The sequence below is a fragment of the Scylla paramamosain genome, chromosome 3, assembly GCF_035594125.1.
Source record: "Scylla paramamosain isolate STU-SP2022 chromosome 3, ASM3559412v1, whole genome shotgun sequence".
Taxonomy (NCBI): Eukaryota; Metazoa; Arthropoda; class Malacostraca; order Decapoda; family Portunidae; genus Scylla; species Scylla paramamosain.
The window spans coordinates 16416847-16443708 of NC_087153.1; the positions used below are offsets into that span (position 1 = coordinate 16416847).

At 38.5% G+C, this 26862-nt stretch overlaps 1 protein-coding gene across 10 annotated transcripts in view; it reads right to left on the bottom strand.

Moving 5' to 3' along the window:
• LOC135091530 (vascular endothelial growth factor receptor 2-like) overlaps positions 1-26862 on the bottom strand; it is a 166232-nt gene that overhangs the window by 81963 nt on the left and 57407 nt on the right. For 9 of the 10 annotated variants that reach the window (XM_063989285.1, XM_063989272.1, XM_063989292.1 and 6 more), the window contains 3 exons: positions 16432-16571; positions 9067-9232; positions 2223-2386 (listed from right to left, as the gene is read on the bottom strand). In XM_063989285.1, the coding sequence (XP_063845355.1) occupies positions 2223-2386; positions 9067-9232; positions 16432-16571 (470 nt within the window). Of the gene's footprint in view, positions 1-2222; positions 2387-9066; positions 9233-16431; positions 16572-23941; positions 24051-26862 lie in introns of all 10 variants that reach the window. The other variant, XM_063989328.1, reaches the window with a different exon arrangement.

The window sequence follows — 26862 nt, forward strand, 5'->3', positions numbered from 1 at the left end:
ACTCACCAAAAATTGTTTGTTTACATGAAGGCTTTTCATCATGATCACATTTACCTAATTTCAAAGACTGAATTACTGTCTTACAGTGTCTCCTCCAAATATATAAAAACAAAGTAAATATTTATAGAAAGTATACTCGTAAATTAGTAATAAACAGCAGCTTTTGCTGTCTTTTAATATTTGAAATCAAGCAACTTTGTTCTAGAAATTAATTATGGTACTGCAACTTTAGCAATAACGAGTTCAAAACTTTGCTCGAAAACTGAATTGTTTGAAGAGGGAGACATTCAGCAACCAAGATTCTACTGCATTTCAAAAATTAAGAAATAGTACTGAATGCTGTGATTGCCACCATGTGTATGCTCTACTGCAAGCTACAGCACCCATGGGTAAGATGGTATGAGTGATGTATATGAGAATATTTTTGGTACAAACTTGGAATATATGAATAAAGCACTACACTGATAAGAAAGGAATATTAGTGATCCAAAGTGTAAATGGCACAGAGTAAAAAAATGACAATATGAAAACTCTATTGCGTTTCCACTGCGTTTGTCTTTCCACTCTGTCTTTGAGAACAAAAATCCACCTGATTGAGGAGCAGACTGACCAGCAGCATTTTAATTGCGACAAATCCTACTGCTTTGAAGACAAAAGTGGAGAAAGTGAAGAAGACCCAGAGAAAGTTTTATGGGAGGATGCTATAGAAATCTCAGCTTATTTATCAAGTTTACTGATGATGAACTGGTTTGCTTTCTAGAAGTATGCCTTGAAAAGCTTTATAATTTCTATATAAAGATACCTTGAAGATGTTAGTGATGTTTTCTGCAAGTAAATAAATAGTAGCCAATGTTTTCATTTATTCATTGCTAATGTAACTGATTAAATTCACATCTGACTTTTCATCATATTCAAACTTTTGGCACCTGTTTAGTCCCATAAATGCAGAAAGACAGGACTTTACTGTATGTGGAGACAGGACTGCATGGATGTGACTAAAGTTCTTTATACTAAAACTGGGTTAACAACCAAGTATACAAAGGATGAATATAGTGATAAAAAGTGTCCTGAAATACAAATATTTAGGACAGAAAATGAAACGAAGCAGTATTAGGGAAAAAGTACTTGGGGAGTAGAAGTCAAGTGTCAGGATGATAGATGAAAAACAGAAGTAATAGAAAGGTAATCTAGGAATAGTAAATAAAGGTATAGCAAACAGAATTAGACGAAGATGTGTTATGGAAGGTGACCTAGAGTAGATGAACAAGGATATAGATAGTGGAGAAGGTTGGGAAGACTTTTGTCCTGTACTTGAATCACTGACAGTGATACAAAAGCAGTGTAATTAGTTTCTTGCAGAGTACACATTGCATTCTGTTTTTTACTTCCATGCTTTCTTCTATTACAAATAAATAACTTGCACAGCTTAAAAAGCACAAAACATGTTTTTGAAACTGTATTATTAGTTACACATACTAATAATTATGTATGTATTTTGGGCTATAAGGAATGTAAACATTGCTGGTAGCACACATGTCGATGCTCACAGATGACGGTGTAAACCAGATGTGATGGCGGGTATTGGTGTTCTTTCTAAGGTCAGTTGTTGGTTGGTGGGCATCTTGGATGTTTCTTTATGTCCTGGTAGTGTCATGGGTTTGTGGCTGCACAGGTGTATTCATCAAGGTATGTATAATAATATTATCAATGCAAATTTGTTTATTAAGTTCATATCAGTGTGAGAACTGTATACAGCTGGCTCATTCCCAGTCATCATTATGGTATACAGTGTTGTTTTCTTGTACAAGTTTGTATATGAGAATATTGTATTTCAGTGTTGTTTAATGGTGCTGACATGAAGCAAATATGAACTGGTTGCAAGGGGGCTGTGCAGTATTTGTTCTTGGGATTCTGCTGGGTACCAGTGACGAGGCATTGTTGTGAGTGATCATTGTATTGTGTTGTTATTGGTGTTGTGAGTGATCATTGTATTGTATTGTTATCAGTGCTTATCATGTGATATGTTATGTGTGCTACATGACTGAGGTCTATTTGGTAATGTAATGGTCATAATCTTTAAAATGAAATGTGATACACGTATGTTTACTACAATATTATCTACAGGCCGAAATAAAGTTTATTACGACAAGCTGGATATTCCTGGTACCAGAGTAACAGAAACTCAACTTACAAAGCATATACACATCATTTAGAAATCTTACCCTATCTGTCTCATTCAGCACTTGACCTCTCCAATTAGTGTATATGATCTTAGGAGGAGCTGGATAAACATCTACTTCAGTCTTCCACTTTGCTGGATCTTTCTGCCCTTCAAATGCCTCAATTACTTCAGCACTGATGATGTCAACAAAAGATGTCACATTCTCTGGAAAGAAGAAAATGTTAAAAATCTACAACTGCATCTATCTATTTACTTCTTTATCCATTATCTGATGCCTGTTCCTCGGATGTTCCCTGAGGAGATGGTCAAGACAGAAAGGTCTCATTTATTTCTGTTTCTCCATTTCTATCCTATTAGCTGTAGTCTTTCTCTTTTCTCCCTTTTCTCTCACATACTTCAATCCTATCTTCTCACTTCACTGACAGCCATTTTCTTGCATTAATAGCATCTACTGTAATCAGGTACACCAGGTATTCGTTAAGTGCAAGGGTTACATTCTGAGAAAAGCTCACATGGTGAGAATTCACATATACTGAACCTATCATCCCGTTATTTATACGGTGTTATATTCCATGATTCATTTCTGAACCCTCTAAGTATTTATTCTTGCACCATTTCACAAAAATAGAGCACTAAAGTAACAGCAAAACATGTTAATAAAGATACATAGTAAACTATAATATGAAAAGATTGTTAAAATCAATGCGGCACTGAACGAAGAGCCATTTGGGAACCAAAATGAGCTGGCTCTCATGAGTGAATGGAGCCAAATGGACTGGCTCTCTAAAAAGAGCTGGAAATCCTATCACCAGCCGATGTGTGTGTGGCTTGTGTGGGGTTTGTGCTGTGCGAGGAAGGCACAAGAAAACATTTGCACCCTCTGCCCTCTAGTGCGAGTCAGCCACCCTACCTCACCAACCATTTGCACCACTACCACTACCTGCATAATAGGGAATTTTCTCACATATGGAGAATACTTGCCACACTTAGGTTAATCACATATGACAGAATTTGCATGTTTCAAACTCGCATATATCGAATACCCAGTGTATACTCTCTTATCACTTTCTTTTATTCTTTGTGAGGCCAAAATATCTTAAGTTGCTGTCGTGACTGAATGAAGAAGTAAATTCTCCACTACTAAACAACAAAAAATTTATTTATTATAAATAAGGAAGTGATGTGATTTGTTTTGAATTCAGATCAGACAGCCTGGAAGAATAAACCTTAACTGACTGGATAATAAGGTGCCTCAAGGCCAGTCCTGCTTTGGCTCATGTTTCTGCATCATTTTTCTACCTTTATGTGATATACCAAGTGTGTTTCTCTGCACATTTTCATTACTTTCACCATCTATTTCCTGCACATCACATAACATACTGCATATTTTTGCTTATGACTTTTCATCCTCATAAAAACTCTCAGACCAATACAGGCGAGGATTAAGATATGAGGAAGACAAGGACAATACTGAAATGAACATAAACAAGTGGTTTCAAATTTGTAATGAAGAATTCCATGTGATATGCAAAACTGCATAAAACAACTTCAGATATCTTCCCCCTTAGCTTCAGTATCCAGCATATGAGTATCAATACAGACAAGTCATGGCTAATGTGCAATATGCTGACACAAATTGCATCTAACACAATGGGACAGTTTGCCTCTAAGTTATACTATATTGTGGGAAACTCAAAACCTTAACATGGGATGAGCCACAGCAAACCACAGAGAAATCCATTACACAAAGTAGTGTAACTCTACCACATGGGAAGGGAACTGGTTGCCACCACAGCCACTATCCTTGCCATCCACAGTGATGCCAGTTGTGTGCCTGCATGGTTGGCAACTGAACAGTGTAATTCTCACAATCTCCAGCAAATGTAAAGAAGGAACAATAAGGTGTAAATAGCCACTCCAGAGTTTCATATAATCCCTGTGAGTTAAGTCCACAAGGATCAGGAGAGACTGTGTAACAACATAGTAAAAACAGTAACTTGCATAACATACTATAACAGCCTACCTTTCTTCTATGGCCTCACCGCACAAAACTTTCTACTTTCTCTTACCCTTATTCTGCTCACTTTCCTAATGCAGGAGTTAACAAGTATTCACAGTCTTTCATCATTTTCACTGGTAAACTGTTAAAGTCCCTGCATGCTTCCTTATTTCCCTGTTCATATGACTCAAATCCTTTCAATATTGAAGTCTCAAGACACTTCTCCAGTTTTGGATAATCATTTACACCCTTCTTTCTTGACTGACAACTCAGTGGGTCTTCTTTTCTATGAATTTTTGTAGCTCTAGGTCATTACCTCTCTAATGTAAAGGGGGAAAAAAAAAATAAATAAATAACAGCCACCGCAGAGATACATTCGTCCTCTTATTTCCACAACAGAAGCAAGCTCCACTGTGGCATGTGAGATATACCATGACAAAGAGTATAGTAGTAGTAGTAGTAGTAGTAGTAGTAGCAGCAGCAGGAGTGATCATCATTGACTAGCATCATTTATCACCACTAGCATCAACTAGATCAACAACCACTATTAGCATCCTCACAACATTCTGGAAGATTTTTACTAGTAATGCTGTCACTATTACAAGCCTGGGAGCCTTGAAGCCTGCTTTTTTAAGGAAAAAGGTTTCATGACATCTCTCTAAGTAATTTTTTATCATCTTTCACACTGTTCTCTTTAGGAGCCTTCAGTGGACCTTTTTTTTCTTTTCTTTTCTTTTTTTGTGGGGGAGGATGTAGGCCAAAAAGCCTCTCCCCACAAAAAAAAAAAAAATTGTCATAAATAGAACTCACATTAATGGCCTCAGTTATTTTTCATTTTTTCCTGTCACATGGGTTTGTAAACTGGATGGCCTAAGCAATGATGTCATCCAAACACTCACTGTCAGATAAGAGTCCACAAAACTGTAGCACTTAACCTTAAAAAAAAAAAAAAAAAAAAAAAAAAAAATGCTTTTTTTCAAAGCTATAACACTAAACTTATACATCATGAACCTTGGGGTATTGAAAACACTGAAAAATACTTATTTATGCTAACCACATAGCCCGACACTGTGTGAGTGTGTCTTTTTCCTCACATTTGGCATGACACAGCATTGTGGTGATATAGCAATGCAAGGCACATCTTGATCTTGACTGGGATTTCTCCAGAATCAGTTTCAGCCACACAGTTACATCACACCACACACCACAACTGGTCACACAAGAAACCATATCACATTCAGCCATAGCATCTGAAGCCACACCACAACCAACATCACACCTAGCCATATTACAACCCACATCTCACTCTCCACAGTATGCCATACATAATACTCAACTGCACCATGCCATACACCGCACCCAGCCATGCCATGAGCACAAAACCACATCATACCACACATCATACCAGACACACAACAGCCCATACAACACTATCACTCAACAATCCATATCATTCCCAGCCACACTACATATCACTTGCATCACAAGAGCCACACAACAACTCATATCACAGTCATATCACATAGACGAGCACTGTTTAAGAATGTGCTTTGTTCTCACGTGGCATGACATAGAAGTGTGGTGGTGTGGCAAAGTGATCTTGATCTTTATGCTAAAGGTGGCTCAGGATTGCTCCTGAGCCAGGCCTTATGTTCATATGTGCAGAAATTTGTAATTTGGTTAAATGTTTGCAAATCACCTCTCCTATACTAAAGCTCATCTTCTTTTTCTCACCAAAACAAAGGTGTCTGAAGCAAATGACAGTAGCCCCTTTTCTGTTCCCTTCTACTTATCTATCCTCATTTTCAATCCAAAGCTGGATGTTGCATCTATGTGCACAACAACTTGACTTACTCTCTTGCCCAGTCTTGAATATTCCAAATTTTCCACCATCTGCCTATGACCACAGAGTCACTCTCAAACTACATTTATCTGCGTTGTACACCTCTCAACTAACTCCTATGATTATAAAGATTCATCGACTACTTGACTTCCATAGTGAGCACATCCTTTTGTGGAGATTTCCATTCTTGGAGACTTCAATGTTCACCACCAGCTTTGGCTTTCCTCTCCCTTCACTGACCATCATGGTGAACTAGCCTTTAACTTTGCTATCTTCCACAACATAGAATAAATGGTAAAACACCCTACTTGTACTGCTGACCATCTTGGAGATATTCCCAAAATTCTAATCCTTCTGCTTATGTTGTCACCCTATCTTTTCTGTTGGGCTCTTCCAATCACAACCTCATATCTGTATCTTGTCCTATCACTCCAATCCCTCCTCCAGATCCCCCAAAGCAGAGGTCTTTCTAGCATTTTGCCTCTGCTAATTGGAGGAGTGACCTGAGAAGGTATCTTTCTGATTTTCCTCGGAATGACTACTGCTTATATGACAGACCTGTTACTGTGTGCTGAGTGCATAACAGAGGTGATAGTGTCTGGCATGGAAGCATACATTCCTCTCTTTCTCTCTCTCTCTCTCTCTCTCTCTCACCTCCAAACCTTGCTTTAGCACACCCTGTTCTTGTGCTATATATGATAGAGAGGTGGTTTACAAAGGATACTTAAGCCTTCCATCACCTGAATCTCATGCAATTTGCATTTTTGCCCAGAATCATGCCAAGTCTGTTCTCCAACCACTCAAAAAACTCCTTCATTAATAGAAAGTGTCAAGATCTTTCAGGATCTAACTCCTCTCATGACTTCTGGCACTTAGCCAAAAACATCTCCAATAACTGCTTCTTCATCCCTCTCTCCTTTATTTCAACCAGATGGCACCAATGCCATCTGATTTATTTCTAAAAGCTAAATTCTTCACTCAAACCTTTGCTAAAAACTCTACCTTCAGTGATTCAGAGATTGTTCCTCCCTTTCTATCCTCCAACTACTTCATGCTACCCATTAACCCCTTTGGTCCAGATGCTTAAAAAAAAAAAAAAATGTTGCTCAAGTACAGCATAGACCTGTGTAATTCCTAACATTATAATCTCTCTCTCTCTCTCTCTCTCTCTCTCTCTCTCTCTCTCTCTCTCTCTCTCTCTCTCTCTCTCTCTCTCTCTCTCTCTCTCTCTCTCTCTTTGAATCAATGCTTCAGTTGCTGTAGAAATATGAGCCAGGAGTTGGCTTCTTCTGGGTGTAACTGACACATCATTAAATGGACCTGGAAGAGGGCAGCATCACCAGGAAGGCCTAAGGATGTGGTTTATAGGGTCTGAGTGAGTGAGGGTGGTCCCATAGGTGAGGAAACAGTGTGTATTGTTGATTCATGCTGACTGGGTACATTTTTAAACAAAGATGGCTGATGGAACTACCTCCTTTCCTTTTTGCTAGAAGTTTCCCTATATTCAGCCTGTTCCTAAAAAGGGTGACTGCTCTAATCCCAAAAACTACCGTCCAATTGCTTTGATTTCCTGCCTATCTAAAGTTTTTGAATTTATCCTCAACAGGAAGATTCTCAAACACCTATCACTTCACACTCTTATACCTGATTGCCACCAGTACAGGTTCTGTCGAGGCTGCTCTATTAGTGATCTTCTGGGTTTCCTTACTCAATGTTGGTCATCCTCTTTTAGGGATTTTGATGAAACTTTCACTGCTGCCTTAGACATATCAAAAGCTTTTAATAGAGTCTGGCACAAAGCTTTGATTTCCAAACTACCCTAGTATGGCTTCTATCCTTCTCTCTGTAACTTCATCTCAAGTTTCCTTTCTGACCATTCTATTGCTGCTGTGGTAGACCGTCAATATCCTTGTGTTCCTCAGGATTCTGTCCTGTCATCTACTCTCTTCCTATTATTCATTAATGATCTAAATTCTAAACCAAACTTGTCCTATCCACTCCAATGCTAATGATACCACCCTGCACTTTTCCATGGCTTTTTGTAGATGTCCAACCCTTCAGGAAGTAAACAGTTCATGCAGGGAAGAGATAAAATCCTTGACTTCTGATCTTTCAAAAATTTCTGTTTAAAGCAGAGCAAACTTAGTATTGTTAAATGCCTCAAAAACTCTATTCCTCCATCTATCAATCTGACACAACCTTCCAGATAATTATCCACTCTTTTTCAATGAGATTCAACTGTCATCCTCTTTTACACAGAACATCCTTGGTCTGTCCTTTACTTATAATCTAAACTGGGAACTTCATATCTCATCTCTAGTTGAAATAGCTTCAATGAAGTTAGGTCTTCTGAGTCTGCCAGTTTTTCTCACCCCCCCCTTATCTGTCCAAGTAAAGAGTATGCTTCACATGTACAGGGGGTTCCATTCATACTGCTCTTTTAGACAAAGTGGAATCAAATGTTTTTCGTCTTATCAACTTCTCTCCTCTAACTAATGGTCTTCAGCCTCTTTCTCATCAATGCAATGTTGCACCCCTTGCTATCTTCAACTTCTATTCTCATGCTAATTGCTTTTCTGATGTTGCTAACTGCGTGCCTCCCCTCCTCCTGTGACCATGCTGCAAAAGACTTTCTTCTTTCTCTCATCTAATTTATCCACCTCTCTAATGCAAGAGTTAACCAGTATTCTCAATCACTCATCCCTTTCTCTGGTAAACTTTGGAACTCCGTGCCTGCTTCTGCATTTCCTCCTTCCTATGACTTTAACTCTTTCAATAGGGAGGTTTCAAGACACTTATCCTCTGCTATTTGATCATTCTATTTGGCATTGCCTATTTTTTTTTTATTCAAAATTTTGTTGCCCTTGGCCAGTGACCTTACATTAAAAAAAACAACATTACCTGAGAAACAACTTTCTTGGATGAAGAGGGATGGATCAAAATAGAGACACATGCATATAACTCCAAAATGGTAACTTTGTCACTAATATGAAAACTCAATGTAACATCTCATGTATGAAAATAGCAACAAAAATATCTTACCTTGAAGTGTGATATTAATAGAAGAGTAGTTTGATAAATAACCTTCAGAGCTGATGTTGCAAATGTACTCTCCAGTGTCACTTGTTGAGGGTTCTGATACTTCCAGGATGCTTTTGTAGTATTTTGTGCTGTTCCACTGTTCAAAATCATTCTTCCATTTATGTTTCTGAAATATATTACTCATCAAAATTTTCAAATACCTTATCAAAGTGCAGATAATGATGTACTTCTGAATTACTGTACACAAGCAAATTCTTATACAGGTCTAAAAAATTTGCAATGGGCATCAAATGAAACCTGCCACAACTCACACTTAACCAATATTAATCACTAATGTTTCAGTGGTCCTGCCAGTCAAACATCCTTCTACTGCTCAATTGGATATTTTGTTAATTTTTGTAACCTTTCATTTTGAAGAAAAAAATAGCAAATGGAGCTGCAGATTTGCTTAGGAAAACACTGAGAAGAGGAGGATGCATTTGTCATTATTATTAGAGCAGAAATTAAGAGATATTGAAGGAACTTGATCATGTGACTGCACTCACTGATGTACTACATGAAGAGATGCAGGTATGCACTGCAACAATACAATTCATAGTTGATATTGACATCTCCCTTACTCACTTATTCTGATTATCACTCGTAGCATAGAGAACTCTCTTCTCTTCAAGCTTCATTGACATCTGTATATTTTCATGAAAAAGGATGGATGGATGGAGATGTGTAAAATCATGTGCATTACAACCCATTTTCCTGAACATAAACAAAACCTTGCCTTGCACTGCCTACATGTGTCAGACTGTTGAATGCAATCTTCTATATATCATGTTTCTTTTGATTAGATACAATGACATTCTTGAATTTTTGCAGTATATGGACTACATCCATATACAGTATCGCAAGCTGGAGAGATTCATCTTCTCCCAAGTTTGCTTTCCTTTGCCACTTAACTTGGGGTTCCATGTCTTATTTTAAATACCTTTAAATACCTCCTTCTTCAGCTTTGGGAAGACTGAGGAATATCTGCACTGCCTCTTCCTTTGTCCATTCGTAGATATATATGAAGATTGGAGACTTCAACTTTGCAATGGTACAGCTCCTCTGCAAAATTTTATTGATGCTGGGTTCTTTTTTCTCTTGTGTTCCACATCTGGTATAGCAGGTGTTTATAGTAATCAAAGGTGAAGAGGAATAGCCCCACAATATGACTGCACTCCTCAAGAAAGGGTTGGGACAGGATGGGTGCTGCGGTGCACTGGTTCAAATAGCCAAGGCAGTGTGGCAGGAAGTGCTCCAGGTCCTCCACTGCTAGCCCACACAATGCATGATGTGTCTTCATTTTTAAATCACCTTCTGTCATTTAGGTTCAGGTTGTTTGTTCTGGCTTTGAAAAGAATCACTGAGGCTGGGGTACTGTCACAGAGTTGTTCTTCTAAGATGTTAATTCTAAATTGTTTATAAATATACAGGGTAGACTTTCCTTCCACTTTCTTTTGCCATTGGTGTGTGATCCAATTGCTGATTTTTCTCTTTATTTCTTCACATTCCAGAGTCTCTATGTCACTGCATGTAAGTTTTGTGCTCTAAAAGTATTCTGTTGTGGTCTTCATCTAGCTTAAGTAGTTTCTCTTGGTTCTATAAATGCTGTTTTCTATTGTTTGTAATTGGAGTATTTCTGTTTCTGTGAAATTTAATATATTGGCTCCATAGAGTATAGATGATAGAGAGACACTTTTCCAGTAGGTCTTGCTGATGGTAATTTTATGACGGCTTCCTGCTATAATGGAATATGTCATATTTGCTAATCTTTATGCTTTCTTTATTGTATTATTTCTCTGTTCTTTGAACATGTCTCTCTAGTTGGTTAATGTGAGGCCCAAATACTTTAATTCATTGGTTACTTTTATTCCTTGTATGCTTTTTGGAGTGTTTTCTGCAGTGTGGATGATTATTTTGCTTTTTTCTGTTGATTTCCAGGCCACATTCCCTGCTAACTTCTTTTAGTGTTCTGATGTTATTCTGGGCTTCAATGATGCTTTGTGACAGCTTCAGGCTGTCACAAAGCATAGAACATAGTATTAATACTGAGGCTGTTATTTTAAATCACCTTCTTTTTTCCACTTCATGTAGTATCAAATAGGTGATGAGCTTGAACATTGTGGTTGAGCCTTGCACCCTTGTCTGACTTCTCTTGTAACTGTTATTTCTGTTATGTCTTCTGTTATTTTCAATACAGTCTTGTCTTCCTGGTATTTTTTTTACAACTGTTAATTATTAGTGGATGCATTTTGTATTTCATTAAGGTTTCCACTATCTCTTCTCTTTTTATGGAATCAAGGGCTTTTGTAGTCAATAGATTTTATCACTAGTTTTCATTTCCTTGTAACTCTGTTCAATGCAGTACTAGAGCATAAATAGGTTGTCTTTTATCCTTGCTCCTGTGGTGAAGCCAGCCTATATCCTTTTCCGTTCTTCATTTTTCCAGAGATGATCTTCTATTATATTTCTTAATACAGTCATGAATATCTTATATGTATAGTTTGTTAGGGGAATTGGTCATAGTTCCTTTACTGTTGGTTTGGTCTTTTTTGGGATCATTCTGGTGTCTGAGGTTTTCCATTCATTTGGTATAGTGCCAGTTCCCAGAACATTGTTGAGACATCTTTTAAGTGTTTTAATACATTCATTCTTGGATGATAATGCCTTATAATAATTTGGTTTGCATCCATCAGGTCCAGGAGTTTTTTTGTGTTGCAATTTTTGTATAAAAAAAAAAGACTTTATTTCAGTCTCTTATGTGTGGTGTGATCATAGCCATTATCTCTTTATGGACTGACACTGCCTTGTCCAAATGTTCTCTCATGTAGTAGGGTATTGTATACTCTGTGGGTTCTCCAACTGTGTGTCCGCTGCTGTCATAATTTTTCACATCTCTGGTGTCATCTGTTCAGGCATTCATGATATGATTGTCTTACTTTTGATAAACTGTCTTCCAGAATTCTTCTATGTCTTTCACCCCTTCTGTGTGTATTAGATCTCTTTCATTACTGTCATAGATTTTAACTTCTTTGTTTTTCTTAATGCTCTTTCCTTGTAATTTCTTGATATAGTCCCACATTTTTTTTTTGTTTGCACTATCTTTTATCTCTTTAGCTATTTTTGTCTCATGTATATAAATTGCTGATTTTATTTGCTGTTGTACTTTTCTTTTTTGTTTAAGCTTGTCCTTGTCTCCCCCTGTTTGTCCTTTTCTCTTTTCTCTGTAGAGCCTTTTTCTTTTCTGGATTTCTTGTCTTATGTCATCATTTATCCAAGGGGGTTCTTAACTTGCTTCCTTGTCTTTGCCTTGCTTCCTATTGTACCTTCTTCTTAGCTTACCATTTGCACTCACAATAATTAGTTTGTTCAGCCTGTTGATGGTCTCTACCCTTCTGCTTTAACACCTGTATTTTTCACTTTGTTAGCAAATTTTCTAGATGATCTTTTCTTATGCCATAGTACTCAACCACCTCCCATGAGTTGTTGCTGTAGTTTTTCTTTTCTTCCTTGGGTTGTTAGATATATGTTGCGCAGGTTGTGATCTGAAATGTCTGTTTCTTCTCGGTGTTCATCTATTTTCATCTTTAAAAATTGTTGTATAATTGCTGATTACTTAAGGCATAGTCTATTACACTTTCCTGATTTTGTCTTTGCCATGTATATAGTTCATCACACTTAGTATCATCATTCAGCAGTATAAGATTTTCTTTTTTTTAGCTACTCAATAATTTGTCCATTTTTGTCAATTTTTTGTTCCCACAAGAAACCCAACATGTTCATTAAAATCACCAACAGTAAGCATGGGTTGCTGAGTTCATTTAGTTCCACTTTCACTGATGCTTGTTTTTTCTTGTCTAATAATGAATAGTATACCACTTTCAGGTTTATGTTCAGATTTGTTATTCTATCACAGTTTTTTGTTTGTAGTTGTTCTACTTCTATGTAACTATTGTCTTGATGTAGCACTTACAGTCATCCTCCTTTCTGATCTTTTTCTTTCCTCATACTTATAAACTTTCTCAAATGATCATTTACATTTACACTGGAAAAAATCTTTATCAAATTCTTTTGCTAACATTTTTTCAATTTCATACATTTTTGGTTGTGTAAGTCCTTGAACATTTAATAATTTTATGTGCACTGTGTCCTTTTCACTTTTTAATTTCTTCTCTAACCTCGCTCATCTGTTTTACACAACTTTACATTTTTTTCTATGCAGGCCTGTTTCTCCCTGGGCTCTCCTTTCATTTCTTGCCTCAAGATGTAGTCATGTTCTCTTTGTTTCTTGGTTATATCTGGTGAAATGCCTACTCTCCTTTTTGTTGGGTCTACTTCTGCCTGAAGTTTGTTAGTCTTCCTCAGTATTGTTTTCTTCTGAGTCTCATTTTTAAGTATCAATAAAGTTGGCCTGGCCCTCCTGTCTTGGGTTTCTTTCCCTAACCTTACCGGGAGTATGCTTCACATGTCTGGGGGGTGATACCACTCATACTACTCTTCTAGACAGGGTGGAATCAAAAGCTTTTCATCTCATCAACTCCTCTCCTCTAACTGACCATCTTCGTCCTCTCCCTCACCACCGCAGTGTTGCATCTCTAGCTGTCTTCTACTGCTATTTTCATGCTAACTACTCTTCTGATCTTGCTAACTGCATGCCTCTCCTCCTCCCTCAGCCTCGCTGCACAAGACTTTCTTCTTTCTCTCATCCCTATTCTGTCCACCTCTCTAATGCAAGAATTAACCAGTATTCTCAATCATTCATCCCTTTCTCTGGTAAACTCTGGAACTCCCTGCCTGCTTCTGTATTTCCACCTTACTATGACCTGAATTCCTTCGAGAGGGAGGTTTCAAGACACATATCCATCAGTTTTTGACTACTGCTTTGACCCTTTTATGGGACTGGCATCTCAGTGGGCATTTTTTTTTTTATTGGATTTTTGTTGGCCTTAGCCAGTGCCCCTTCTACATAATATATTTTTTTTAATAAAAAAAATAAAAATTGTGAATATTTACCGATAAGTTATCTATTTCCAGGGGACTTTCTATTATTTCCTTGTAAAATTCCTCATCATCTCTTTGTCTTTCCCCTGCATCTTGTTTGTTAGATTCTGGTATGTTGTACATTACTATGTTTTCCTCCTCCTCTGTATCTCTTCCTGCTCCTGAAAATGCTCTTCTATACTTGTATTTATGTAATGTTTCACTTAATCCGCTGTTGGTGTTTTAGCCAACACACTTTTTTGTTAATTAATTCATATCTTCCTTTACCTCTTTCTTAACAACTTATCTTAGCTCATGTCTTAAGTCTCTGATGAATTCTTCTTTGCAATCTGTTAGCTACTTCCTCATATCCTACATATCTTGCCTCAGCTTTTTGTTTTGCTTTTTTATTTTTATAACTTTTAAAGGCTTGACATAACTGTTTACTCACTCTTTGGTAGTCTATGTGGAACCATTCCTTACAGCATATCATCTGTTCCTCCTTCTTCACCTGTCTATTCCACTTCCTGCACTTATCTCTTCTATTGAGGTTTTCTGCCATTCTTTGTGAGTTCAATGTCCAGAAATTTAGTGATACAGTACTAAGAAAATCTCTTTTCTTTACAGTACTAGTGCTACTGTTGTTTGTAATGGCTGTTTGCTAGCTGCAGCACTCATATACAATGCCAGAGTTGTACTTGTATTACATTAAATTTTGTTTACACGCTTTTTCAATGGAATATGTTTCAGTGCATTTTCTTGAAATAGATTCCTATTTTACTATGTCTAATTTCCCCAAAAGTTGTAATATAAGTTTGTTGTTTATTTACAATAGTATTTTGCATAAAATTTTAAGGCCATTGTTTCTGTACCTGACAAATAGAGCGACCAACTTTTTTTGTGTCTTTTTTAGGATGATTTGAGTCTCATCTTATATACTGAAATATGTGGTAATTTCCTGCTCCCGTGCTGACACAACTGCAGTACTTTCACTGCAATGTTAATGGTATGCTCCACGAAAAGACCAGCAGCAGGAAAATCATATCTTATTTATCTGTTAATTTACTTTTTGTAAGAGGGGAAAAAAAAAAAAAAAAAAAAAAAAAAAAAAGACCCACTGAGATGCTGGTTCCTGAATAGGGTCCAAAGTGGTAGTCAGAAATTGAAACCTCCCTCTTGAAGTAGTTCAAGTGATGGGAAGGTAGAAGTACAGAAGCAGGCAGAGAGTTCCAGGTTTTACCAGAGAAAGGGATGAAAGATTGAGAATACTAATACTCTTATATTAGAGAGGTTGACAGAATAGGGGGTAAGACAAAGGAGAAAGTCGTGTCCAGCAAGGCCGCAGGAGGAGGGAAGGCATGCAGTTAGCAAGAGCAGAAAAGCAATTAGCATGAAAATAGCAATAGAAGATAGCAAGAGATGCATCATTGCAGCAATAAGAATGAGGCTGAAGACAGTCAGTTAGAGGAGAGGAGTTGATAAGAAGAAAAGCTTTTGATTCTACCCTGTCTAGAAGAGTGGTATGAGTGGAAAACCCTCAGACACGTGAAGCATACTCCATACATGGATGGATAAGGCCCCTGTACAGAGTTAGCAGCTGGAGGGCTGAGAAAAACTGGTGATCACTATCAAGGAATAAATGACAATAAATGAATAAAGAACAATACAAATTACAATAATTATCTATCTACAAGTATATACTGGGTTAGCAATCCCACATAGGATGGCTGAGACAAAACACCACACATTCACACACATCACTCACCCTATCAGCCCCTGGTAGAGTGGCCTACCTTGATACTCAACACATACTGCTCAAACAATTCCTTTCCATTACATTTAAATGCTTCATCTGCTACTCCCATGTTACACATTTCACCATTATTCCCTCATCATCATGATCTCCATGAAGTACATTCCATGAATCTACAGATTAAAAAAAAAATATTCTTCGGTCTTCTATAATCATACAATTTTTTTTATTATGAAGGAAGAATAATCTACAGCATTTTCAAGGAAAGCAGCACAGATCTCCTATCAAATATGACTTCATTAGAAAACATGAAAGTTGTAGACAAGACATTCCTTATAAAATCTATGTAATTCTTATTCAACTAAGGTACTTTTTTCTTCATCAGAATGAAAACAAGATAATATTTTGTAAAAAAAAAAAAAAACGTGAATTCAGAATTAAGAAATCTAATGTTGTTCAAGATTTGCAAACTTTCAAGCAACAAATGTTTTTTTTCTTTCTATTTAACTCACAAATAGATTTTTACCTGATCTAAGATATAGTATCTCAATAATTTAGTTGAGCTCTGTAACAAGAAGGTATAGAAAGATACTTACAACTCCTGCATTTGGGTATTTCCAGGTAAATGTTATATTTTCATGGTCAAGTACACTGCACTCCAGGAGGAATTTTTGGCCAATGACAAAAAGCTGGTTTCTTCCTTTATTAATACTTGGTGGTGGCAGGGTTTTTTTTGCTGTCAAAGAAATGTTTTAGTCAAAATAACAGTAAAAAGACATTTTTTTTAAATTATTGGAATTATATACAGACAAGTTTACAAGCAATCAATCAATCAATAAATTTGAAAACAAAAGAATAGTAAAGCTGTGTAAAACCTGATGATGCTCATTCTGTTGCACCACTCAGTTCTAGTAACTCTGAGGACTTCATTAGCTGAATGTATCGTTATACATAATTAAAAACATGTTATGCTGTCTAAGTAAGTGACTACCATAGCAGGCAGTAATAGCCAATTGTTGTCACTGCCCACTCATATGAACAGTAAGGTAATGCAACACCTGATGATCACTGTGATCCATCACTAGGGCCTTATTCATGAATAAGTACCTACTACATTTCTCCACAACAATCTAAAATTTGCTTATTCATCAGGCATTGGAATCTTATTCTGCTCCTCCCCTGACAATCATTGCTGCATCCTACCCTCCACCCAAATCTCAGATACATGACAAAAGAAGTGGCAGGCACAAAATCATCAACAAGGCAACCCTAACTGGCACTTGATATGCTTGGTGGCAGTCAGCTGGGTTTTCTCCAGGTGTCATGCTTTTCTATGAGGGGGAAACACCCTTATGAATCTCAATGAAAAGGGTCTCAGTAGTTACAGTACAAATCTGGATATCACACTCCATTTCTCTCAATAGGGTTTCATAATGGCCAAGGATTGATCTGGTCAGGTATGCTTTCACCTACATCTTTCATTTGTGCCACCTCTGGTATCACACAAGATAAGGAAACAATCTTCAAATTCCATTAGTGATGTCATTCATGTGTTGTTTGTAGTGTAAAATCTGCATAACATCCTCTGATATCAAGCCTACAAAGTTGGAGATGTCCATGTTGCATGACTGAAGTTCAGGTGAGTTGTGATGGTCACCTTCTTTTGTCTGACAAGCTTTTGGGGGCACTCACCATGATGGCATTAAAAAGTTCATGAGCTATCCTTGGTATATCTTTTTGATAATATAACAGGGTGCTGATATGTGCACAGGTGTGCTCTACCATTAGGAGTCATAGGTGCCCTACTAACTGATGTCATCACATTCGCATCATGAATGACAATAACACTATTGTATCTTAATTGGCAAGCATCAGGAGAAAGCTATATTATATGATGCTCATTATATGAGCATCTGTTACATGAGAAACTGATAATACAAGATGTGTAAATTAGGGACTATTTTCTTTATACGACCGGAAAAATATGACAATACAAGCTTTAGTCTGAGGCAAGTAAAATTACAAAGTTTAAAATGCCCGTCTTCCTGCAGTCTCTCTAACATATCTGGATTGAATGGTAATGTAAGATGATTCAGATGTGTAGGGTTGAGTTTGTGAGCACTAGAAGAGAACTGTGCACCCATCCATTGAATTCAGTGTCTCAGATTTGCACTCTTATGGCCTTACTGCTCATTATTATACTCATATTCTTTCATCATTTTGCCTGCAAGCATATTTACAATACAGTACAAGTACAGTGTACAGTGCTTTATGTGACTGGTGCTTGGATGTGTTGCACTGTCATATACAGTACTTTATGTGACTGATCAGTGCTTGGATGTGTTACAGGGTTATTGCTGGTGTGTTCATCCATTCACTGGCTTTAGTGTGGTGTTGTGTGTGACTGACCTCTCAAGTGCTACTAACTATACCTCCCAAGAAACCAATGAGTTCCAGTGTGAGTCCTAGCAGTAAGGCTAAGTGAGCTAGAGTACCAATAACATTTGCAAAGAAGGTAGAAATTGTTAAGAGACACTAGAGTTGTGAGTGAGTTACCCTCTCTGACACATTTACTATGCATTGGTGAGTGTTATGTATGTTTTATATATTTAATTAATATGACAGGTCTTTGTATGCTGTTTTCTCTTTCAGGTTCCTTTATCAACAGTTCTGTAACATAGACATGTTTGTTGCATTTGGTATCATGTATTTTAGCTAGAAAACTTGCCTTTGACAAGTCTCTGAACATAACCCTTATCTGCCATTAATTGTTTCATTATATAAGAATTCATTATACAGGCAATTCAAATACAGTAAAATCCCTCTTATCCGGCATCAACGGGACCGCTGACATGCCGGATACTTGAATATTGCCGGATACTTGAATAGAAGTGAAATTATGTCCACAATCACCACCCTACACTCACGCATCTTACCATAACAAAGATCAGCTGATCTTAATCAGCAGCTGATCTGATCAGCTGCTTAAGTGTAAGCACAACACGCTTCCTCTTTTCTACAGCTTTAGGCATGATGAAGGCGTCAGGCGATAAACAGTGCACATGCAGGACTGAGTCACTGAGTAAACACAGTGCAGTGGGCCGCGGGTGGCGCGAAGCAGTGCGCTCTGATGGCGAGGGGACAAAGTATGCCTCGCGCGGGAATTTTAATCGATTTTATGAGTACACATTGATTTTTTACTGATTTTAAGGCTCGGGGAAAAATGTGCCAGATACTTGAAGCTGCCGGATACTCGAATGCCGGATGAGAGGGATTTTACTGTAGAACCTAACTGTTCATATCCTTGGGACCTCCACGTATATTACTTAATACCATATCCCTTTGTAGCAAAACAAGGTGCTTGCACCTTGCCTAGTCAAATTCTTTCAACTCTGTCAACATCTACCTTTCCTTCTTGCCAGAAGTTTGCCTACATTCAACCTGTTCCTAAAATGGGTGACTTCTAATCCCTCAAACTACCATTCTATTGCTTTAATTTCCTGCCTATCTAAAGTTTTTGAATCTATCCTCAACAGGAAGATTCTTAAACATCTATCACTTCACAAACTTCTATCTGATTGCCAGTATGGTTTCTGTCAAGGCCGCTCTACTGGTGATCTTCTAGCTTTCCTTTCTGAGTCTTGGTCATCCTCTTTTAGAGATTTTGGTGAAACTTTTGCTGTTGCCTTAGACATATCAAAAGCTTCTGATAAAGTCTGGCACAAAGCTTTGATTTCCAAACTACCCTCCTATGGCTTCTATCCTTCTCTCTGTAACTTCATCTGAAGTTTTCTTTCTAACCATTCTATTGCTGCTATGGTAGACGGTCACTGTTCTTCTCCTAAATCCTCAGGGTTCTGTCCTGTCAACTACTCTCTTCCTATTATTATTCATCAATGATCTTCTAAACCAAACTTTTTGTCCTATCCACTCCTATGCTGATGATATCAGCCTGCACTTTTCCAAGTCTTTTCACAGACATCCAACCCTTCAGGAAGTAAACATTTCATGTAGGAAAGCCACAGAATGCCTGACCTCTGACCTCTAAAAATTTTGGATCAGGGTAGAGCAAACTTGGTATTGTTCAATGCCTCAAAAACTCAATTCCTCCATCTATCAACTTGACAAAACTTTCCAGAAAACTATCCCCTCTTCTTCAATGACACTCAACTGTCCCCCTCTTCTACAGTGAATATCCTCTTTATGTCCTTATAGTCTAAACTGGAAACTTCACATCTCATCTCTAACCAAAACAGCTTCTATGAAGTTGGGCATTCTGCCAGTCTTCTCAGCCCCCCACCTGTTAACTCTGTACAAGGGCCTTATCTGTCCATGTATGGAGTATGCTTCACATGTCTGTGGGGGTTCCAATGATATCGCTCTTTTAGATAGGGTGGAATCAAAAGCTTTTCGTCTCATCAATTCCTCTCCTCTAACTGTCTTCAGCCTCTTTCTCATCGCTGCAATGTTGCATCTCTAGCTATCATCTACCACTATTTTCATGCTAACTGCTCTTCTGATCTTGCTAACTGCATGCTTCCCCTCCTCCTGCAGACTTTCTTCTTTCTCTCACCCCTATTCTGTCCACCTCTCTAATGCAAGAGTTAACTAGTATTCTCAATCATTCATCCCTTCCTCTGGTAAACTCTGGAACTCCCTGCCTATTTCTATATTTCCACCTTCCTATGACTTGAATTCCTTCAAGAGGGGGGTTTCAAGACATTTATCCATCAATTTTTGACTACCACTTCAGACCCTGTTTGGGGACTGCCATTTCAGGGTTTTTTTTTTTTTATTGTATTTTGTTGCCCTTGGCCAGTATCCCTCCTATAAAAAAACAAACAAAAAATTGAAATGCTCATTCATGAAAGTGTGATTCATGCATAAGCCCTATTAACCCTAAAGATTTGACTGGGTTTGAAGATGTTGATGCATTCCAAAAGACTTTTTAACTGAGCTTGCATGCCTTTTTTTTCTTTTTTTCTTTTTTTTTTTTTTACTTGCATCATGCTGATAATGCATACAAATTTGCACTGAATTGTAGTGAAGTAAATTTAAAAAATTAACATCCTTGAATATGTAAAAAAAGGAATAATAATAATAATAATAAAAATAAATAAATAAATAATAAAAAAAACATTTTCAAGTACAAAAATTATTTTCATACACTTACCTGCTTCACATAACTTAATAGAGTGGAAACCTCATTTCCTGACTGTAGAAACAAAATAAAATAGCTCCTCAGTACTGGAATATGTGGAGGTGAGAAGAGCCCATCATAGAAAACAGACTACCTACCCCCTCCTCTACCTGTGAACCCACCAGCACCCCACACAGGCATGTGCCTTTTTATCTCATTCCTTGGAATGCCTAAGTTACATGCAGAGGGGAGGATGGGTGGGTATGAGTCATGTGAAGTAGGTAAGTGTGAAAAATTTTTTTCTACCTGAAAAGTGGTTTATCACACCACCTGCTTCACATGACTACAGATGTGATTCCCACATTAAAAGGAGAGGGGAGCATGTAGCCACAACCTCTGGTAGATACAAAGCTATGAGGTCAGGTCCCTGTTAAACAAAACTGCAGTACAAGGCCTGGAATTTGCCAACCTGTTTAAAACTTGCCAACGACACCAGGAAAAGGATTTTCTTGATGGAGATTCTAGAGACATGGCTCTCAAATGTTTGAAAGGGGGCTGTGACAGGGCTTTCAGAACCAAAGCAAGATTCAAAGAGGAGGGCTTCACAACTCTTTTAGGAGCCCAAATTTCAAAGCACTAGATGAGATTCTTCAGAGGATTTCTATCACTTCCAGTAAATAAGTGATTCTTTGTTGAGACGGGGTAACCCTCAAAGTAGCTGAGCATGTCCTCGTTCCCAGAAAAGTCGCAGCCTGTCTGGGTTCCAGATTGGAATTCTTCCAACTGATTGTGATGTTGAGAACTTGGTATAAATTCAGGAGCACTTCCTTCAACCTCACTGCCTCCTGCCTGGAGACGGCCAGCAGCACCCAATCATCTAAGTATCAAAGCAGATGAATCCCTTGCTTGTGTAAAACTGCTGGAGGAAGAGCCATCACTGGTGAAAACCTGGGAAGTCATTGACAACCCAAAGCAGAAAACCATGAACTGACAAACTTGATTTCCCTAGATGAAACAAAGAAACTTCCTGCTCCTGGGCTGGACAGGAATCTGAAAGTAGGAGTTTTGTAGGTCCAATGACAGCATCCGGTCTCCCTTGCAGATTGCTGACACCACTGACACATTGGTTTTCATCTGGAATTTCATTGTGTGGATGAAGTGATTCAGAAATGACAGGTCAATCACTAGAAAAAAATCCCCCCATGGCTTTAGGTAATGTGAACACTGTAGAAACCTGGATCTGGCAGCACTGATTCTATGGCTTCTTTCAATAGAAGAGTTTGTAACCCCCCCTGCAAGGCCTTGCTTCTCTCCGAGTTGTAAGGATAACTCCCAAAGTGTCTTGAGAAAATAGAAAGTGGAGGATGACAGATGAATGGAATACCTCCACCACCCAGAGTTTTGCACCCTGCGCTTGCCAACTCTGAGAGAGACACGCAGCTACATGAAAAGTCAAGGGAGGAGGCTCCTATTTAGGAAAACTTGTCTTGCAAGTTCCCGGTGCAGCCCAACCTTTCTGGACAGGTCAGGAAGGACTGGGGCACCTGGGTCTCTTGAAGATAGAAAACTGCCTCTGTGGCTGTCTGTAGCCTGAGGTAGAACGTCTATTCGCTAGGTGGCTTGCTGAAGGTGTGCCAGTGGAGGTAAGCTTTTTCTTAGGTGCAGTAGCAGCTTCCTGAAAACATTTTGTGGCTGAGAGGTCAGCATGCTTACATGTTTTAAGCACCTAATCTTCTTCAAAAAGCAAGGCAGAGTTCACTGAGGATTGAAGCAAGGTAGACTTGTCAGCTGCAGAGAAGGAAACAAGTAAGACTATCAGGACTGCTTCCTTCCTAAAGGTCATGATGTCTGATAACACCATCATAGTTTCTCTTGCTGCACTTTGCATGGCTTGTTGCATGCTTGCCACTGCTTGTGCCATGCACAACCTTCTCTAAAAGCAGGATGTCGGAGTTGGAGAGAAAGGAGTGAATACCAATGGCATTCCTGGGCCAAGAATGAGTTGAGGAGGGGTTACCAAGTGATCTATCTTCTATCACTCTGCACATCATTGTTTCCATATCACTTCCTCTTATGCCTGCGAGTGTATGGAAGCAAGGCTAAGCACCCGTGATGAAGACTACCTGACATTAGACTGTGTGTGAACTGGGCTGAATTCATCACTATGGACCAGTGAAAAGGATTGAACGAACACCACTTCTCATGTAGCACAAAATCATCTTGTCCTGGGCCAGATAATTTGCGGAAGCTGGTCCAAACCCCTTTGGAGTCCTCAACTTGGCTGTAGATGAAATTAACCAGCTTAACAGAGATGGAAGACATCTGTAATAAGAACCTTGTCAGCAGACAAGGAATGCCCATTATCTTCATGAGGTTAAGGAAGAGGAAGAGTGAGAGGAGATATGACTGGGTGTGCTGTGCTGCGACCAAAGTTGTGCTGAGGATTCGAATAATCAACCCGCCAGACCAGTAGTATGAGTGTCGAAAGCTGTTGGCCTGTCGCATTCACCTCATGCGAGGTGGACGAACACCTTCAGCATCACCCCACATTCGACTCTCTAAGTAGGAAGAGTGTTCTAGGGTGTGAGGGGATTGTGACTGCAAGGAATGTTCCTTCTTTTGAAGCTTAATGGCAGACCTACATTTAGCCTCCAAGGAGAGCTGGTGTTTATATGCCCTCAGAACAACTCTTCGCCCAATCCTTGCACTCATCACACCCGTGGTCCAGCTGGCACAAGCCTCATGCCTCTACACTTGATACAAAGAGTTATGAGATCCAAAGCTTCACCACTCATCTCCCTTCCTAAGCCTATGCAGCTACAGATCCTGGTGTGGGAGAGGGAAGTGTGTGGAGGAGGTGTGGAGACCATGGCTGCAGCAGTTGGTGGAAAATGAAAAAAGAAGTGGAGCAGGGACATCCACTCTATTAGACTGCAGAAAAAGGAATGAGGTACAGAGACACATGCCTGCTCTGGGTGTTGGTGGGTTGCAGGCAGAAGGGGGATGGGCAGTCCATTTTCTATGATGAGCCCCTCTCACTTCCTTGTACTCTAATATTGAGGGGCTATTTTGTCTCTGCAGTCAAGGAATGAGCTTTCCACTCAATTAGTCATGTGAAGCTGGTAAATGTGTGATAAAGTTAGTTTTCAGAAAAAAATAAAATAATGAAAAATTATTAAGAACAAGCAAAAGAGATGCAACTTGAGTGCTATCATAAGAAAAGGAGGGCAGAAATGCACATTAAAGTTTTTCTTGTCAAACTCTGTATGCAGGTATAGTCATAAGTTTTGAAAAATTATTTTTTTCTTGATAAGTAATTAATTCAGTTATATTTTGTGTTCCTCATGATTTTAAAAGCCCTTACCATCCCATTTCTTAGGTACTTTATTCCTGGGGCATTCTTCCCTTGCTTACTTAGGCTTACTAAAAACTTCAAGGAGCATGAAAATCTCTGTAGCACAAAAATTTATGAAAAAAAAAATAAATAAATAAAAAAATAAATAAATAAATAGAACCATGTGCACCCTCCTCTCCAGATGACTAAACAAAGATAAGATCCCTGATCACTACAACCACCAAAAACAAGAAAGAGCATAAAGTCCAATGTTACCTACCACACAGCAGACTACTGTTTTTACATAACTACTACAAAAAGTTTTAAACATTTAAAAGCCAAAATAGGTGCACAAAATTTATTTACATTAGGGAGATTGACCAACAACACAAAAAAAAATAATAAAAAGCCCTCTTACAATGGCTCCTTAAAAAAAAAATGGAAATGAACCAAGAGTTAGCCAATTTAGTTTATGAGGCATTTTGATACTCTTCTCTTGAAATAGTTCAAGTCACAGACCATTTCTACAGGCTCAGCTAGAGACAGAATGAGGGTTGGCATTAAAAAAGCCATCTCCCCCCCAAAAAAAAAAAAAAGTTTTTTTGGGGGGAGGTTTTAAAGAAATATTTTACATACTAAAATGGATATCTTTATCATATTGATAAATAAGATCTATAAATGTACATATACATAAAAAAGTAGTCAAGCCTGAGCCATTCATTTCCTGTATAGTGTAAGTTAACACAGGGTTTGTCCAAGTGGACCAACTTGTATCAGCATGACCTAAACAAGTGTCTGTTCTTCATTAATAGAAAGTATCAAAACCTTTCTGGATTTAACTCCTCTCATGACTTCTGGCATCTAGCCAAAAACATCTCAAATAACTTTGCTGCTTGATCTTTCCCTCCTTTATTTCAACCTGATGCCATCATCAACCACTGCCATCATCTATTTCTAAAGCTGAACTCTTCGTTCAAACCTTTGCTAAAAACTCTGCCTTGGATGATTTAGGACTTATTCCTCCCTCTCCTCCGCCCTCTGACTACTTCATACTACCGATTAAAATCCTTCGCAGTGATGTTTTCCATGCTCCCTCTTTTTTTTTTTTTTATGTAGGAAGGACACTGGCCAAGGGCAACAAAAATCCAATAAAAAAATATGCCCACTGAAATGCCAGTCCCATAAAAGGGTCAAAGCAGTGGTCAAAAATTGATGAATAAGTGTCTTGAAACCTCCCTCTTGAAGGAATTCAAGTCATAGGAAGTGGAAATATAGAAGCAGGCAAGGAGTTCAAGAGTTTACCAGAGAAAGGGATGAAGGATTGAGAATACTGGTTAACTCTTGCGTTAGAGAGGTGGACAGAATAGGGGTGAGAGAAAGAAGAAAGTCTTGTGCAGCGAGGCCGCGGAAGGAGGGGAGGCATGCAGTTAGCAAGATCAGAAGAGCAGTTAGCATGAAAATAGCGGTAAAAGACAGCTAGATATGCAACATTGCGGCGGTGAGAGAGAGGCTGAAGACAGTCAGTTAGAGGAGAGGAGTCAATGAGACGAAAAGCTTTTGATTCCACCCTGTCTAGTAGAGCAGTATGAGTGGAACCCCCCCAGACATGTGAAGCATACTCCATACATGGACGGATAAGGCCCTTGTACAGAGTTAGCAGCTGGGGGGGGTGAGAAAAAAACTGGCGGAGACGTCTCAAAACGCCTAACTTCATAGAAGCTGTTTTAGCTAGAGATGAGATGTGAAGTTTCCAGTTCAGATCATAAGTAAAGGACAAACCGAGGATGTTCAGTGTAAAAGAGGGGGAGAGTTGACTGTTATTGAAGAAGAGGGGATAGTTATCTGGAAGGTTGTGTCGAGTTGATAGATGGAGGAATTGAGTTTTTGAGGCATTGAACAATACCAAGTTTGCTCTGCCCCAATCAGAAATTTTAGAAAGATCAGAAGTCAAGCGTTCTGTGGCTTCCCTGCATGATATGTTTACCTCCTGAAGGGTTGGACGTCTACGAAAAGACGTGGAAAAGTGAAGGGTGGTATCATCAGCATAGGAGTGGATAGGACAAGAAGTTTGGTTTAGGAGATCATTAATGAATAATAAGAAGAGAGTGGGTGACAGGACAGAACCCTGAGGAACACCACTGTTAATAGATATAGGAGAAGAACCGTGACCGTCTACCACAGCAGCAATAGAACGGTCAGAAAGAAAACTTGAGATGAAGTTGCAGAGAGAAGAATAGAAACCACAGGAGGATAGTTTGGAAATCAAAGCTTTGTGCCAGACTCTATCGAAAGCTTTTAATATGTCCAAAGCAACAGCAAAAGTTTCACTAAAATCTCTAAAAGAGGATGACCAAGACTCAGTAAGGAAAGCCAGAAGACCACCAGTAGAGCGGCCTTGACGGAACCCATACTGGCGATCAGATAGAAGGTTGTGAAGTGATAGATGTTTAAGAATCTTCCTGTTGAGGATAGATTCAAAAACTTTACATAGGCAGGAAATTAAAGCAATAGGACGGTAGTTTGAGGGATTAGAATGGTCATCCTTTTTAGGAA